Source organism: Atractosteus spatula, chromosome 8 (assembly GCF_055471065.1).
Source record: "Atractosteus spatula isolate fAtrSpa1 chromosome 8, fAtrSpa1.hap1, whole genome shotgun sequence".
In the NCBI taxonomy this organism is placed as follows: Eukaryota; Metazoa; Chordata; class Actinopteri; order Semionotiformes; family Lepisosteidae; genus Atractosteus; species Atractosteus spatula.
Genome location: NC_142713.1, coordinates 10509505 through 10525958, shown reverse-complemented (window position 1 = coordinate 10525958; position 16454 = coordinate 10509505). Strand labels below are relative to the sequence as shown.

At 39.4% G+C, this 16454-nt stretch overlaps 1 protein-coding gene across 4 annotated transcripts in view; it reads left to right on the top strand.

Moving 5' to 3' along the window:
* The first annotated feature begins 623 nt into the window (after window positions 1-623).
* Window positions 624-16454, top strand: part of bcl2l13 (BCL2 like 13) — a 41691-nt gene continuing 25860 nt past the window's right edge. Inside the window, exons 1-6 of one of the 4 annotated variants that reach the window (XM_088923982.1) lie at window positions 666-771; window positions 885-947; window positions 3238-3431; window positions 10047-10151; window positions 13518-13674; window positions 15463-15532. In XM_088923982.1, coding sequence (XP_088780108.1) covers window positions 3293-3431; window positions 10047-10151; window positions 13518-13674; window positions 15463-15532 — 471 coding nt within the window. In that variant the 5' untranslated portion in view covers window positions 666-771; window positions 885-947; window positions 3238-3292. Of the gene's footprint in view, window positions 772-884; window positions 948-3237; window positions 3432-10046; window positions 10152-13517; window positions 13675-15462; window positions 15533-16454 lie in introns of those variants that run through there. The other 3 variants (XM_088923981.1, XM_088923984.1, XM_088923983.1) reach the window with 3 other exon arrangements.

Below are 16454 nucleotides of genomic sequence, written 5' to 3'. Positions count from 1 at the left end.
TATCTTCGGACGCGTGGTGGCAGCGTGTGCTGCATAATATTTAGATTTTGCTGGTATTTTAGCATGTGTTGCTTCAGAGATATTTAACCCATTTGTTAAGCTTACGTCAAATTAATTCGTGCAATATGTATAATTTGGACTAAAGTGTTCATTTGTGTAAAATATATTTTGAAATTCCGTTATACCTTATCATTAGTTTTATTAATACAGTGATAACAGCGAAAATAATTACATATATAGTACATATCTTAAAATATCACAGGAAAAAAAATCCGATAAACCTATTTCGCTGAATTTGTTATTTTCACAAACTAACAATGGTAGCCGCGATCAGAAGCGAAAATTTAAGTAATTTTTTTGGGCGCAGGTGTCAATACAGTATTGACAGATTATATCCGTCGGCCCAGCTGCAAGGAAATACTTTGCATAAATCCATTAAAAAAAACGTACAGCCGATGACCTTTGACACATTAAGTGCAAAACTTGCAGAATTTGCTAAATGGCACCTCGCTGGTATTTGCCTGCTAGTTTATGCAGGCTCACTCTCGTCTGCCATCGTTGGAACGGATTTAGTAATATCGTGATAAAATGTTTACGTTAACCGAGCGCCCTTTGACCCCTCCCCTTCACCGTAAGTGTTGCTGTGCTCCTCTGCCCGCATGATGGCTACCCTGGCTCTAAATTAGGAACTGGAGAGCCGGGAGACATAGATATTCCCCCTTGAAGGACTCTCACTTGTGCTAGACACGGACAGACAGCACTGGAGAAAGGGTAAGCGATGGGACATTGAACTCCACTGTTATGAGCCAGTGTCACTGTGTTTGCATGAAGCTGGGAATGTGAGTGTTGCATTGGAAGTAGGTTTACCTCTCTTTTTCTTACAGTTCATTGCAAGTGTGCGTCAGACCTCCAGTGAGAGGACAGTAGAATTGGGGTTGTTAGCTAAGGTAGGTGAGGTGTGGTATAGAAACCCGAGGTGCCAGTCTCCGTCTAACTTTCTGACGAATGATTTTGGTTTCTGTAGAACACGGATCTTGATAAGATAAGTGGTCAGTCGCGGTTGGCAAAAGTTTACAAATAAAACACTGTTGACACCACACAAAATGAATGATTTCGCGGCGTTTCAACATTTGTAGGCATACCGTCGTGATTTAAACGTGCATGGTTGTGTTAAAACCATGGTTTCTAATCAAACTTGACGTGAGAATAATTTACTGGAGAATATCACGATTATTGATTTTTTTTTTCAGTTCCAAGCTAAAAAGCTAGCGAAGCTAGCAACAGAGAAACACATTTTACATTTATGACATTTGAATGTTAAGTGCGTTTTCCAGGCATGGTTTAAATAGTGAAGTATAACGAAATTAAGAAGTTAAAAACTTTTTTGAGGGAGGGAATTGGTAGGGAGTAGTACATGATAGAACAGTATGACCTGTCTTTTTGTCCCTTTTGCCATAGCAACCTTTACCTGACAGTGTAGAGTAAATCTCAGTCATGTCCTAACTTCCGTTTTGGCTACGGAATGACTCTGGACACCAGCGCCGGTCTCTTGTCTGCAACCCTGAGGAAATTGGGGTTGGTTCACAGGTGCTGCTCTCCTGGTGTGCTCTTGGTGAATATGTAGATGTGTTTAAGTAGCTATGAGAGGATGGAACTTTTTCTTTAGATAAAATAAATATAACCATTTATTCCTTGTTAATCTTTCAGTTTTTTATCTTGTTTTTTTTATACTGTCCATCTATTACAAAATGCTGTTTTATGCAGCTAGTGTCCAAGAAACAGTTATGGTATTTTTCCTTCTGTGAAACCTAAAAAGGGTTGAAAGGACTGGAGGTTGGGAAAGGTTTTATTACATCAGTTATGTTGTTTGGGAGTGTTATTTGAGTAGCTTGAGAGAAAGCTGCCTTGGAGAGACGCGCTTGCCATGTTATTCTTAATCTCACCCGCACTGCAATTAGTTATGCTGGAGAATGTGCCTGCAAGAATAGTCAGACCTATTGTTGTTTTTCCCCCCACACAAGCTAATTTCCAAATGGATACTATAAGTGGTTTTAATTTACTAATATATAACAATCGCTATTGTTTGTATAGTATTTCGCAGTCAAAGGATCCCAATGTGCTTCACATATAAGAGGGGACCCATTTCGTCCATCACAGAGATGTAGCACCCACCAAGGTGATGCAGAGCAATATTTATGTGCCTGTAGCCATACTGCAGATTAGGTAGAAGTGTGAAACGACTTCGCCAAATGATTTAAGGAGGAAATTTGAGGGAGTTATGATTTTTTTAGCCCAAAGTGGAATTTAGCCAGGGCATCTGGGTTAACATCCATGCAACAGTGCCATGGGATCTCTAATGTCCTCATGAAGTCAGGACATAGGTTTAATATTTTATCAGTACCTCCTGTTTTGGAGCATGGGTTTGGATCTTTTTATTCAAATGGAAGAGTGCCAATGGAAGAGTCCACTATTACCACTCGCAACAGCAACAGCAACAGCAACAGCAGTATCCTAATCTAGTACGGGCCAGACCCAGCCTGACTTAGCTTCTGAGGTCTCAGGAGATCAAGCTAGAAAGTGGTAATTTAGCTGTCAAATCAAATGAGCTTTGTTAACCATTAAAATGGAGAAAACTTGCTCCTCCTGGTTCCCCAGCTGCCTGCCAGGTTGTCACAGGACTTGTCCCGTTGGCTGAAGGTCTGCCAATGGCAAAGCCCAGATTTGAAGATGGGATCTCTGTACTCTAGGGCTACACCCTTGCTGAAGGTTTTAAGTTGATGGTCCCATTGGTAGAAATGCACACGTTTTAGTGAAGTGGCAACCTTGCATTTTGACCTGAGATGTCCTAATTATTCATTCTGCGTACCAGAGACAGAGGCCTGCCATTATGTACAGCCTTGGTGTATAGATCCAGTATCTGCAGCAAGACACTGTGCACTAGAAGGAACAGATACAAATATATCTGTATCTGGTAGCTCAGCCTCTTTGGCAAATGCAGGACTCAATACAGAAACTCGGACAGAAAGTTGTTAAAACTAGGGAATCCTACAGTACGTTTGTGACATTGCATTGCATTACTACAGTGGTTTAAAAACCCAGGGATGGATACTGGAGGCTTCCTGTTAAATGCACTGCTGGGAATATTTATGCGCACCACTTGCCCAGACCAGACACATTTTAGGCTTAAGTCATTAGAGCTGTGTTGCCACAGCTGTTGTATAATATCTCTTGTTTCAGGAGACCCTGAGAAACCCAGTTTTGGCTCTTCAGCCCTGCGGAAACCTCCTCTTCAATGGCTGCTGCTGCTGCTGCTGCCTCCACCACTGCTGTGCCAGAGGGTTTTCATTATGAAACGAAGTATGTCGTCCTCAGCTACCTGGGTCTCATCTCGCTTGACAGGCCTCAAGGGCAACAGGGTGCCACTGCAGAAGGTAAAGCGCAAGTGATGACAGACGCTCAGGGACAGACAGTTCTGGCCTAGCAAAGGAATGAAATGAAATGTAGGCTATCTGCCAGATCGTTCTATTCACTGTTTAACTTCCTCATTACACAGATTTCAGAACAAAATGTTTTAACTATTTAAAACTTTTATTTTTTTTCTCTTGCGTTTCAAAAATAAAGGCACAATGATTTAGAATTGAAAAAGACATATAATATAAAATTGCTTACATTAGAACCAGCATGTTTTGAAAGTAACTTGGTAAGACATCTTAACTACCACATGGATCATTTACATTTTAACGACCAAGCAGTAGCCTCGTTGACAAGTATAGTTTAAAAGACGTGTATGGTAATAAAATCGATGAATTCATGTTTTTCAGTTGCAGGGTGATAATCTTGGTCAGCAGCTGCACTTGTGCATTTAAATTAGATACTTTATTGATCCCGTGAGGGAAATTGCAGTGCAACAGCAGCTCAACACAGACAACACAGACACAGTGTAACAAATGATACAATAATAATAATACAATACATACAATATAATCAGTACAGTGAGAGGTGCACTAAGAAGAGTTACTCACAGTCCAGAACACACAAAGAACAGGACAAACCAGAACAGAACAGTACCCCAAAAAGTCGTATTGCAAAAACAATTCCCTTGTAAGAATGAAAGAGGTTGCATATGACAGATGGCCGTTTGACCCATTTAGCTCATTCTTTACGTGCTCTGTCAGCTTGTAGAATTATGGTTGGCTACCATTAGCAAGCAACGCTCACGAGAAAGAAGTCCAGAGTGAATTGGTCTTTGGACTTTAAAATCAGAAAAAAAAGATTTATCTAGTCTTCTACTTTTTCTTAAGCACTGCATTAATTATTTACTTATTTACTTTACGAAGCTGAATTTCGAACTTAAATTTCACTCTGCTCCGCATTGGAAGTTAGTCCACCACGTCACCCGTACTGCTTACTGTTAGATGTTACTGGAACTTTTTTGCGCCTTGCGGAAGTTATGAAGTGGTGTTTCATCTCCATCAGAATGAGTGGGAAGAGGAGAGCTCGGACTGAAAGGAAATTCATTAAGAATAAAGATCAGTGCCACTTACTCGTATGTAATAGTATGAAAGAAGGCTAATGTTTTTCAGTTCTGGGGCAGTTATAACTTTCAGCCTGTGTCTGTCCATATGAGGGGAAGTGCAGGTTATGTCTGAATCCTTACCAACCACTGCCAATCATTTGCTATCTAAGTGTTTGGTTTCAATACAGGAGTTTTCTGAAACGGAGTATTTCAGTAATGACATACTTGTAGGACTTTTTTGAAGATCTTGGTGGCCACGTTGGTAATGTAAGAACTCTCCTGTCAAGTCCGTACCATCTTTCTGCTATATACGGCTGTAGATGGTCAGGGAGTGAGTACAGATCCTAGAGGTGTGTTCGTATTCCCAGAAATGAAATAACTGCTTCCTAAAGCAAATATGATTTTAACAACAGTAATTAGTACCAGTGAGTGTTAAAATGCTTTGTATTGCTGCAGAATAAGAGATACTTTGGAGTGTTACACCATCTTCTATGAAGAACACATGCTGGAATGTGGATTATATACAGTTTATTAAAAAATAACATGTGGAGAACAGAAGTCTAGTGAATAAAAGAAGAGGGAATGTAGGATATTTATATGCTGTTCAGACAAGTCAGTATAGGCAAATTTCAATTTTTTTTTTCATTTTCTTCATAGAAAAACAGAGAATTTCCTGTTTTGCTCAGAGCGATGGAAATGTGACTGATCCCTCCTTTCCACTTGACCTGTTATATATTCTGACAGACTGTCATGTGCAATCACTGTACAATTACTCACACGTGAGCAGGCTGGCCATGGAACAAAACCAGTCCTAAAGAGGCAGATTACTGATCTTATTCATTCTGGAGAAGAAAACCGCTCGCTGCCCCTGGGTTTGAAAAGCCACAGGGTCAAGCCATTCAGTCTTGTGGGCCAGTCAGATGGATGTTGGCTTCAACATTCCTGCTGATAATGCCCCTTTTGCATTCTGTAGACACAAAGCCAGAATATTACGATTAACCCTTACATCCTGTGATATTATTTTTTCAATTTTTGTTTCTTTTTCAAGAGTGGGTTGTCTGCTGCAACTTCTCTTCCGTCAGCCTGTCCTGTTTTCCTAAAAGTAATGTAGCCACCGTGAGTGCATTATTCTTTATCATGTATCTCTTCACATTAAGTCAGTTTAACATTGAAGCTGTATTTATTCAGAATAATTTTTGAGGCATCAGGTATCCTCAGTAGAAGGGTCTCTTCAGGAGAGGGTTTCTGATATACACAGACACTGAAAACCACATAGTATTAATCTACTGGGAGGAGTGTTAAGTGAGTGAAAAGTCCAAACGTGAGCTAATGCAGGTTTAGATATCATTGTTAACTGGAATGTATAAGGTTAGGACAATGTCTTTTTGACATGACTGTTTTTCCAGACACCATTGAAATTCTGCTTTTTTCTTTTCCTGAAGTTTTTTTAAGAGACCACTTTTAAAAATGTGTGAACGCTAAGGGCTTGTTTTTCATGTCTGTGGTCTGTAATGATTTCAGTTTCCTTCCTCTTCAGTGCTCTGTATTTTTATTTGGTTCATTAAGTTACAAACCTCAGGAATGCGTGAAGATACTGCGCCATGGGCTTTAACAAAAGAGTTATATCCTTTAGAACAGTGAGTGAGTGGGGTCAGTTGCATCAAAAGCACAAATGCCTGAAAGTCCCAAAATGTATCTTTTTTTTTTTTTTTTTTTTAGTTTTATGCTGTCTGAGACAGAACTTAGTTGGACAGGTCGTGTTCTAATTAGCCCAATACAAATGGTTGGTACAAATTGCTAGTATTGAAGAGTTAATTACGTGCTTTGAAAAAAATTCAACTGACTTGTTAAAATGTGGGAAGGAAAGTCCCTCTCTTAACCTTCTGCTGTCCCTGTCTCAGGGACAGAAAGAACTCGTTGCGTAAGTGAGCTGGGGCTTCCAATTTGAGAGAGGAACCAGTTTAAAAATGAACCCAGCTAAGCTCTTAGCATGTCTGAAATCCCTGCGTGGCGTGGAGACGGAGGGCTCATCGCTTCCTGTGTGTGGAAGTCCACGATCGACTGTGGAGCGCTGGCAGCACAGTAGCCTTTCTCTCCCCTCTCCCGACACTGTGATGCAGCCCAGAGTGTCCAAGGACGCGCACCAGGGAGGGGAGGTGGGCACGACAGCTGCGAGGGAAAGGGGTGGAGTAAGAGTTAACTCTTCAAGGACGGACCTGGCTGGATTTTCTGAAAAAAAAAAAGTCCAGCAGATTTGCTAAAGGGTGATGCCATTACCCAGAAGATTATTTAATTCACACGTCATTTAGGACCTTTCAGCATAAAGCTTGAAAAAGGGTGCACTGGCTGTAACTGATATGATTTTGATCTAAATGTTTTCCCGAGGTCTTTAAGTACATTTCCAACATGTTTCAGCTGGTTGGCAAATGTGCATAATTTTTAAATAAACCCCATGGCTTTTACAGAGTCTTGTCTGAAGTATGCAGAAGTTGTGCATACTGTACCCTAACTTAAGTCAAACTTTGTTTTGTTGTGAACTTGTGTTTAGGCCTAAATCAGGAGATTATAATACTACAGGTTTGGGTTTATGCTGGTCACTTGTTAATATGAATTTAGGGATAAGGCCTGTTTTAAAAGAATCATTACTTATCCCTGTGATGTAAATGATAACCAAGCATTTCATAAGGGTCATTTGCATTCATTTCTAAACTTTATAGTATGTCACTAGAAGAAAGTCAGCAAAACCTTTCACCATAATTTTCACAAAAGCTAAAGACAAAATACTGTTGATAACTTGTTGTACAAAAAATAGTGTACGTGCAAGAGCAGTTGCATGGAAAAGTTTTGGCACTTTCTATTTTTAAATGATCAGAATCTACTTCATTGTCCCCCTAGAGTGGACATTTTCCTTGGCCTCACTGAGGCAATACAAATTATATACAGAGTACATAAAACATTAGGTGGAGTTTACAGATATTTACCATCAATATAATATAAATAACATTATCTTACAATGCATACAAAACATGTGATTCAAGTTTAAAGCATAAGATTCGTGAGTGAGCTGCATGCATTTAAAGTATATAATGTATGCGCAGAGCATTGCCTTGACATCATCGCAGTTTAAAAGAGTACTAGTACTCAGAATACCAATTTGTCAAAAATGTATTTTGTAACCTTTGAAATGATGCCCAGATGGTAATTTTTCAAAATGAGAGTGTAGTGTAGCTATAGTGGATGTGGGGTATTATTTACTATTACTTATTAAAAGAGAGCACACTCTCTACCAGATTTGTGTAAGCCAACTTTAGGATGTTTGCTTATATCAAAGCTCTTGTCTTGTCAAATGTCTAAAGAGAAATAATATAATATTATAAGAGAAATAATACTCTTGTATTGTCTGAGAAGTTTATCAATATCCATTGGCTATCAGAAGTATTCACCCCCCTTGGACTTTTATTTGGTATTGTTTGCCATTGAACAACACAAAACGCTCTCTTGTCAAATTGAAAAAATAAGAGTCTACAGATCCTCCTAAATTACAAATATAAAATAGAAAATAAGTGATTGCATGAGTATTCACCCCCATTTACTAAGACCCACGTAAACAGGCTCTGGTGCAACCAAATAGCTTTAGACGTGACATAATTTGTTGAATGGAGTCCACCTGTGTGCTATTAGGGTGTTTCACATGAGTTTAGGATAAATATACAGTACGTATCTCTGCAAAGTCCCACAGTTGATTAGTACAGCTCCCATCAAAACCTAAATAATGACGTGAAAGAAACTTTCAAAGTAAATATGGAAAATAGTTATTAAAAGCATCAACCAGGGGAAGGGTATATGAAAGTTTCAGAGGTATTACATTTCCCCCAAAGCACAGTAAAGTCTGTTGTAAAGAAATGGTGAAAATATGGCACAATGGTACGACTGTGAAGAACAGGGTATCCTTAAAAACTGAGTAACCAGGTGAGAAGAACACTAGTCAGGGAGGCCACTAAGAGGCCTGTGACAACGCTAAAGGAATTGCAGTCTTCTATAACTGAAATGGGAGAAACTATGCATGTGACGGCCTTGGTGCTTCACAGATTTGGGTTTTGTGGGAGAGTGACTAAAAACTTGCATCAAATCTCAACCTACACTTTGCGAGCAGGCTGTGTTCTAGATTGGCCCAGTTATAGCCTTGACCTCAATCCCATCAAGAATCTGTGGCAGGAGTTGAAAATCATTGTTCATCAGCTTTTCCCATGCAAGCTGAGGACGTTCGAGCAATTTTGCAAAGAAGAATGGGCAAGAACTGCAGTGTCCAAATGTGCAAAGCTGGTAGAAACTCATCCAAAAAAAACTAATGTCTGTCATTTCTGCCAAATGTGCATCTACCAAATATTGACTCAAAGGGAGTGAATACTTGTGCAGTTATTTTCTGTTTTATGTTTATAGTTAGTTTAGGAGGATCTTGGAAAACTCCCAGTTAAAAACATTATGATTCATATTCAACATATTGAAACACAATAAAATGTGAAAGTTCAGGTGGGCTGAATACTTTTGAAAGCCACTGCACGTACTGTACCTAGATATTTAAAACAAGGGACAATCTCCACAAGCTCCCTATATTTATAGGTTGAAATGTGGCTCAAGTTTGCCTGAGTGAAGCACAAATTATTTTTTCTTGGCATTTATTTTTAAAGTGCATGACACCAATTAGTAAGAGTTAATACTTGGTGAAAGTAGAGTGTTTGGATCAAACTTTCACTTACCTGCAGAAGTCCAACTAAGGCCATATCATCAGCATATTTAAGCAAGTTTAAAACTCCATTATTGATCTGCATTTCATTTGTGTAGATCGAAAACATTGGTGATAAAATACTCTTTCTATAACTAGATGTTGGAGTCTGTGGAGTGTGAAGTGCCATTCATTAAAGCCATTTCTTCAGGAAGTATACCATTCCTAAAGACTGTGGTCAGTTACTAAAGAAATTGTTCACCCAGTGTAACCATTCACCTCCAAATTAAGATTACATTATAATGAAATAAGGGTCTTCATTGACTATCAATCTATGAATGAAACTCTTAGGCATTTGGAAGCTGCAGATGATGATATGGCCAAGGGTGAGTAACATTTTCAGTGCTGCTACCTGCCTTATAAGAAAACTGGAGAGGATCTAAATATTTGACTACAGAAAATGTAAGATGAGGAACAAGCACTCTGTTCATACATTTTACTACAACAGAGTTGAAGTCCACAGGTCGTATGAAATGACTCATTCAGTTTAATAGATATTAGTAAAATACACCGGCCTATCAACAGTGTCTTCAGAAATTAGATGGAGATTGATTATTTAAGGTAAGTAGCGGTTAAGATTCCTCATGAATTAAAGTTCTGTCAGGGAGTCCTAGTGCTTGTCTTTGCGGCCTTGTAGATGAGTGATCTTTTTCATTCTGCCCTTGAAGAGCTAAGCGTACGTGTCCTGTACTGTAGAAGAGACCAAGCTCTGGGTGTATCTGAGCTGCAGTGTGGTGTTCTCCGCAGGAGCTGCACAGCCGGAGCAGTCGTCCCAGGAGAAGGAGAGGGCAATGCAGGTGAAGGCGGAGATTGAGGAGGAGCTCAGGCTTCTGGAGGAGGAGATCTCTGCGTGTGAGTCTGAGAGGTGGTGAGGGGGCGCTGGCCGGTACCCACTTTACCAGGGGTGACAGAAATGGAAAAAAAAAAGCAGGACAGATCTAGTGGAATCATGGTTAATCAGCATTGTCTGGATAAGCTTAGCATAGCGAATAGTAAAATGAAAGTTTATACAGTGCCTTGCAAAACCATTCAAACCCCTCCTGTTGTGTCCCATTTTATTACGTTACAAAATTATGCCTGCACACTTTTTAAACTTAATTTATTCAAATATTATTTATTTATACTTGAATGCTCAAACTGAAGATTTATAAGGCTTAGATAATCCATTCATCCATTCTTTAACTGCTTCTTCCAATTCTGAGTTGCCGGAACGCCGGAGCCTGTCTCATCAAGAAATGGAGGCAAGGCAGGGTACACCACTGACAGGGTGCCAGTCCAACACAGGCCAGACACACTGAAACGGACATGCATGCTCTCACACCAGGGCCAATTGTCTCAGAAGCCATTTGCCTTAGCAGTATGTCTTTGGACTGTGAGAGGAAACCAGAGCACCTGGAGAAAACCCATGCGAACACGGGGGAACATACAAACTCCACACAGACAGCACCTCGAGTTTGGACTTGAGCCCAGGGCCCCAGTGCCATGAGGCAGCAATGCTAACCACTGAGTCACCACGCTACCCAGAGTGAGATAAACAACAGCAAAAAATCAACTGTGAAATAGTGGTTTCGTTAGTATTCTGAACCATAAAATCAGTATTTGTTGGAAGCACCTTTGGAAGCAATTGCAGCCTCAAGTCTTTTTGGGTCAGTCTGTACTTTCTTTGCACACCAAATTTTCACCCATTCTTTTTGGCACATTTCCTTCTCTGCCTGTATTAATGAGAAGCAGAACTATAAATAATGCTGTTACTCAAATGTTTGACGGATTAGATTAGAAGAACTACTGTATATTATCCCAAAACTCGGAAAATTAATTTGGCAATATTGCTGCCAACCTTCACCAATAAAAAGAAAAGACACATGCATACAAGTACAGAAGAATACAATAAATGCAACATGAAATTCTTCAAAATAAATCATACTATTATTACTACATTCATATTACTATTATTCATACTGTACATGTTACTACAGTGATTCAGTATATTTTAACAATTATGGAATTGTAGATGTAGCTGAATAGCTTATGTTACTGTGTTATTGTACAATATTATGGCTACAGGAATAAAAGAGCTTCCATGTCTGTTGGTGTTTATCTGGTTTTGCAAAAGACAGGAGCTCCCCCTTCTGCTTTATCTACACAACCGGTGATAAAGAGGGTGACTTAATCTCCCATTATCTGTTTTGTTTTTTCTTCAGAAGATTTTTATAGACTTCAAAGACTTCTGCTGCCATGAATTCTACTGGATTGTTTGACAGCTTTCTCCAGTTTATTCCTATCTCAAATTCGCATATTACCATATACACTAATGAGACAAAAGAGGAGAATATTCCGGAATACTGTTGTAAAACAGAGTAATCAAAGTGCAGTCGACAATAAATGAGTTAAACTTCCTATATATAATATATATAGGAATATAAGTGTTGCTGTATTTTTATACTTAGCTGAAGCACAGGCCCCAAAGTGCATTTTATTATCAGTTTCCACTCCGAAATACTTATAAGTTGTCATTCTCTGAATTTCTGAGTCATCAATTTTCATAGGAGGAATACTTTCCCCAGCCTTCTGCAAGTTAATCACCATATCCTTTGTCTTCTTGACATTAATCTCAAGACGGTTATTCCCATGCACTGACTTGCAAAGTTGAAAACCTCTGGCAAGGCTCTCAATGGATGACTAGCTATTGTGAAATTACACATTAATTTCACATGGCTGTGTAATCAGGATATTTAATTTAATCAATGGTGAATAGTGTGTAGAGTACAGGTGAAAGAACACTGCTTTTGGGAGCTCCTGTGTTGGTACATGTAAGGGAGGATAAGGTGGAATTTAGAAAGTTTTTAATCCATCTAATCAGTCTCGTATTTACTTCTAAATCAGTGGGTTTCTCTGTCATAAGATGAGGCTGGATGTTGTTAAAAGCAATGCCAAAGTCGACAAACACGTGTTTACAAAGGTGCTGGGTATTTAAAAGTGTGAAATAGTTTACGTATATAACAACTATCAATTGCTATGTCAAAATGTCATGACTGCAAGCATTAAAGCAACAAAACATGAACACTGCAGTAGTTTTGCAAGGCACTGTATGTTTAAAGTTTGGTCTTGCCAAGTGGCTCAAACAGTAAAGATGGTCACTCGGACCAGTTAATCCCTGTGGTCTGGGCATTACCAGTTTGCACATGGGCCATGCCACTTGACCAGTGTGAGCATTAATAATCCAGGTTCTTTAATACTTTGAATGAAACAACTCCTCTAACTTCCTAGGTTTCTGCTGCTTTGCAGCATCATCACTGAAGGATGTGTTGCTCCTAAGTGTGCACTTGGTTACCTGTGAGACACTGGAGTTTTCAGCATCTCCGAAATGCCATGAATGGGTTGATAGATAATTTGATTCTCATTCTCCATGTGCAGTACAAGAGTCATTGCTGTGAGGTGATGAGTAAAGAACAATTGGCATTTTGAAACTGAGTGAGTGTAAAGTGCTAAAAAACAGGATGAATGGCTCTGACAAGTGGGCACATCAGAGGAACATGGCAGGTCCTCATTCTTCTCATGCAGTATAAGAGTTGTAACTAAACTGAGTGTTAAAAACAGTAAGTGATTCCAGATTGGTTGAGTAGATGACAAAATAATTGGGGATTCTAAATAAAGACATTTTCATCAGACATACTGTCTATTCTTTGTTTTCGGTAAAGTTTATAAAGAATAAAAACTTAAACTTGCATCTTATATGAAAAAATCTCTTATCTAAACTTAAGAATTAGTGAAGTCTTAAGGAATTGTGAATTTTGCTTTCTATTTAGACTTTAAGTTGAATAAACACAGGTGTGTCTTGTAGAAGGTATTTTATCTGAACGTATTGCTGCTCTCTGCTTTTGCCAGTGAGACTTCCATCTCGTATCTCCACACATCGAGACGTCCCATCTTATTAGAATGGACTGGCAATCCTTCTAAGAATCACAAATTCATAGACATTGTAATAAGGCGGAGTCTTGCCTTTGTTGTCAAATAGTGTCCAAATAAGTGTCTAATAATAAAGGGTTTTAAGAACTGTCTTTGCTGCATTGTAAAAAAAAAATTTAGACATTTGTCGTGCTGCTGAAGATGAAGCACTGTGAAAACCTTACTACTGCTTATCCTTGCAGAGACGAGAACAACAACAGCAACAGGAAACGGAATGCATTTATGTTTATATATACTTCTGTATCTTTCAAGCCTTCGACAGCACAGGCTTTGACTGCCACACATCTCCAGTGTTCAGCCCTGCCAACCCAGAGAGCTCTATAGAAGACTGCCTGGCTCACCTTGGGAGCAGGGTGTCGGAAGAACTGGGCACACCTCTGCACCTGGCTCTCCAGACCCTCCTCAGTGCGTGAGTGCCCTTTCCTCCAGTCCTTCCCCGGGCTCTGTTCCTCTCTTTTCCTGTCTTGCCTTTTCTTTCTTGGGAAATATGCTTCCTTCTTCTCCTGCCTGTCTCTTTCCAATTGCCCTGCTGAGGGCAGTCCTACCTCTGGCACTTTCAGTACACAGCAGTGTTGAATGTTTCATGTCCGGGCTGCTGCTGGTCACTATTGAGACAGGAGACCTCTAAGGAACATTTTATTGCTGCTGTATGTGAAGTTGGTGGACCAGTAGGTGGCACTCTTCCCTCTGAACCAGAGACACAGTGGACTCCCTTTTAATGTGTAATCCAAAGGACAGCAGTCTTCTCTGTTATTAAAAATCAAATGGGACCGTTCATAACATTAGGAATGTTAACCCCACTGTCTTAGGAAATTCTACACTGAGCTTCCTAAAATGTCCCCTTTAATTCAACTGGTGAAGGAATTTCTCACTTCTCCACTGAATGGCTGAGCGGCGGGATTGCTGGTACAGAATTACTACTGCTCTTCACAAGAGCAGGGCCCCTCCTGTTTGTAAAGGGCTTTAGGATCATTTGGATTGAAAAGTGTTATGAAAATGCCCGGATTTATTATTCATTAATTTGCTCCACTGGCGAATCATGTAAAAACCAGCTCCTCAGTTCTTTAACTGGTAATTCGAATTTGTGGGATCAGTATAATGACTAAGGTACTGGATGTGCAAAATGAGAGGGTGCAGTAGAGAGGATTGAAAGGGCTCTGTGTCGCATAGCCCTGGTACAGTGTTTGCTTGAGGTGTGAATTTAGTGTGCTGTGTTTTTCCACCTTCTTCTCTGCCTGTGTCCTTTTGTTAACCCCCCTGCATTCATACACATAGTAACATAGGCCTGGCTATAATTTTTCCTCATCCTAGTGTCCATGAATAGAAGTCATTTCCGTAAATAACTTTTTATTTGATATGTATGAATGAATGACATGACTAAAAGGAAATTTCTGAATCATGCCCTTTTAATTCTCAATTTCTGTGTTTTAATTTAGAAACTAACCCCTTAAATGCCTTGTTTACATTTCCAAAGCGTGGTGTTTCTGATTGTACGTATTAGTACTTTGGAAATCCACTTATTCATTTTAAACTGTTTTATTTCTGAAGGCTTCCTATACAATTCAATTCACTTTATTTGTATATAGCGCCTTTCACAACAAGGTTGCCCCAGGGCGCTTAACAAAGCAAGTGAGCATATATGTTGTGAATACAGAACAGAAAAGATCAGAAGACAACGTAGAAGAGGAATCAAAAACTCCTTAGTAAGGAGAAAAAAAAACCTTTAGGGGTCCAAGGTCAACTGGCTGCCCAACCCCTTTTGTACAAAATAGTGACTCAAGGACAGCTAAAGAAAGTGTGCAGGTCTCTTAAAGTGTTTCAGGCTGTAAGGGCTGTTAAAAGTCTTACTTTCAAGCTGTGTTAATGTTGCTTAATATTAATGGTGAAACTATTTTTTCTTTTCTTGTGTAAAGTTTATAAATTAAATATTTCATAAAAACACTGTGTTCTAATAACTGTTATACTACTTTATTACTTAGTAAATGTGTAAAAAGGGATATTGTAAATGAGAAATTAGTGACTGTACATGACTTCTGGTTAATGTTCTTTCAGAAGGCTGTGTGGTCAGCTATACATTACCTTGCAAATGTATTCACTCTTAGAGTAATGTCCCATTTTGTTGAATTTCAAATGATGTATGCACATTTTTATTAAGCGAATATTTTAATCGAACCTTGAATGCTCTCTCATTTTATAGACCCCTGGATTACCAACAGTACAAGGTAGCTGTTGATGAAGTGTCAGCTCACTGTCATGGCTGGAATAAGGTAGGATGTTCCTATTTTTGCTTTATCTTTGTCACATTTGGCACAATGGCAGCTTTATCATTGATAAACTAGTGCCTCTCTTTCTTAACTAGAAGTAATTTCTAGTAGTATTAATGCTAAAGCTGCCACTTGTTGTTTGTGGTTTTTCTACGCATTTGCCTTTGGGTTTCCCATTTCTGCAAAAGTGGTGAACGTTTTATTCTTGTTTATAGGGACTTACAGAGAAATATTTAATTTCAGGGAATTAGTTTCAAGGCTATTTGTATGACGGCTCCTTTTTCAGGTTGGAGACTTTTCAATACCCAGGTGTATTCTGCTGTGATACTTACAGTTTGATAGCGTGATTATATAATCCACTTATTTTTAAACGCCTTGAGGTTCACCTACACAAATATTTAATTTGGATTTTGTATTGCCAAAGGTCTCATGACCGCCTAAATATAACTACATCATTTAATTATGGCATCAAGGTTGCAGGAGAGATGTTTCAGTTTCCAGCAGTATCCGTGCTTGATTCTGTGTGGCGTTTTGCCAGCCGGACTCTGTGAGCAGCTGTTCCAGTGGTGTGAGGAATGGTGTTCTGCCCCTTCTAGCCAGTAGCCATATCACCCTGCAACTCACAATTGTCAACCCACTAAAGTTAAGCTGCTGTGAGCCTGGTCAGTACCTGGATGGGAGACCTCCTGGGAAAAACTAATGCCCCAGTATAGTGACGGGGACACCATACAGTTAAAAGGAGCTGTTCTTTGGATGAGACGTAAAACCGAGGTCCTGACTCTCTGTGGTCATTAAAAATCCCAGGGTGTTCCTCGAAAAGAGTAGGGGTGTTACCCCGTTGTCCTTTATTTTACCCCGTTGTCCTAGCCAAATTTCCCATTGGCCCTTACCAATCATGGCCTTCTTATATGAGCTGGCTTCGTCA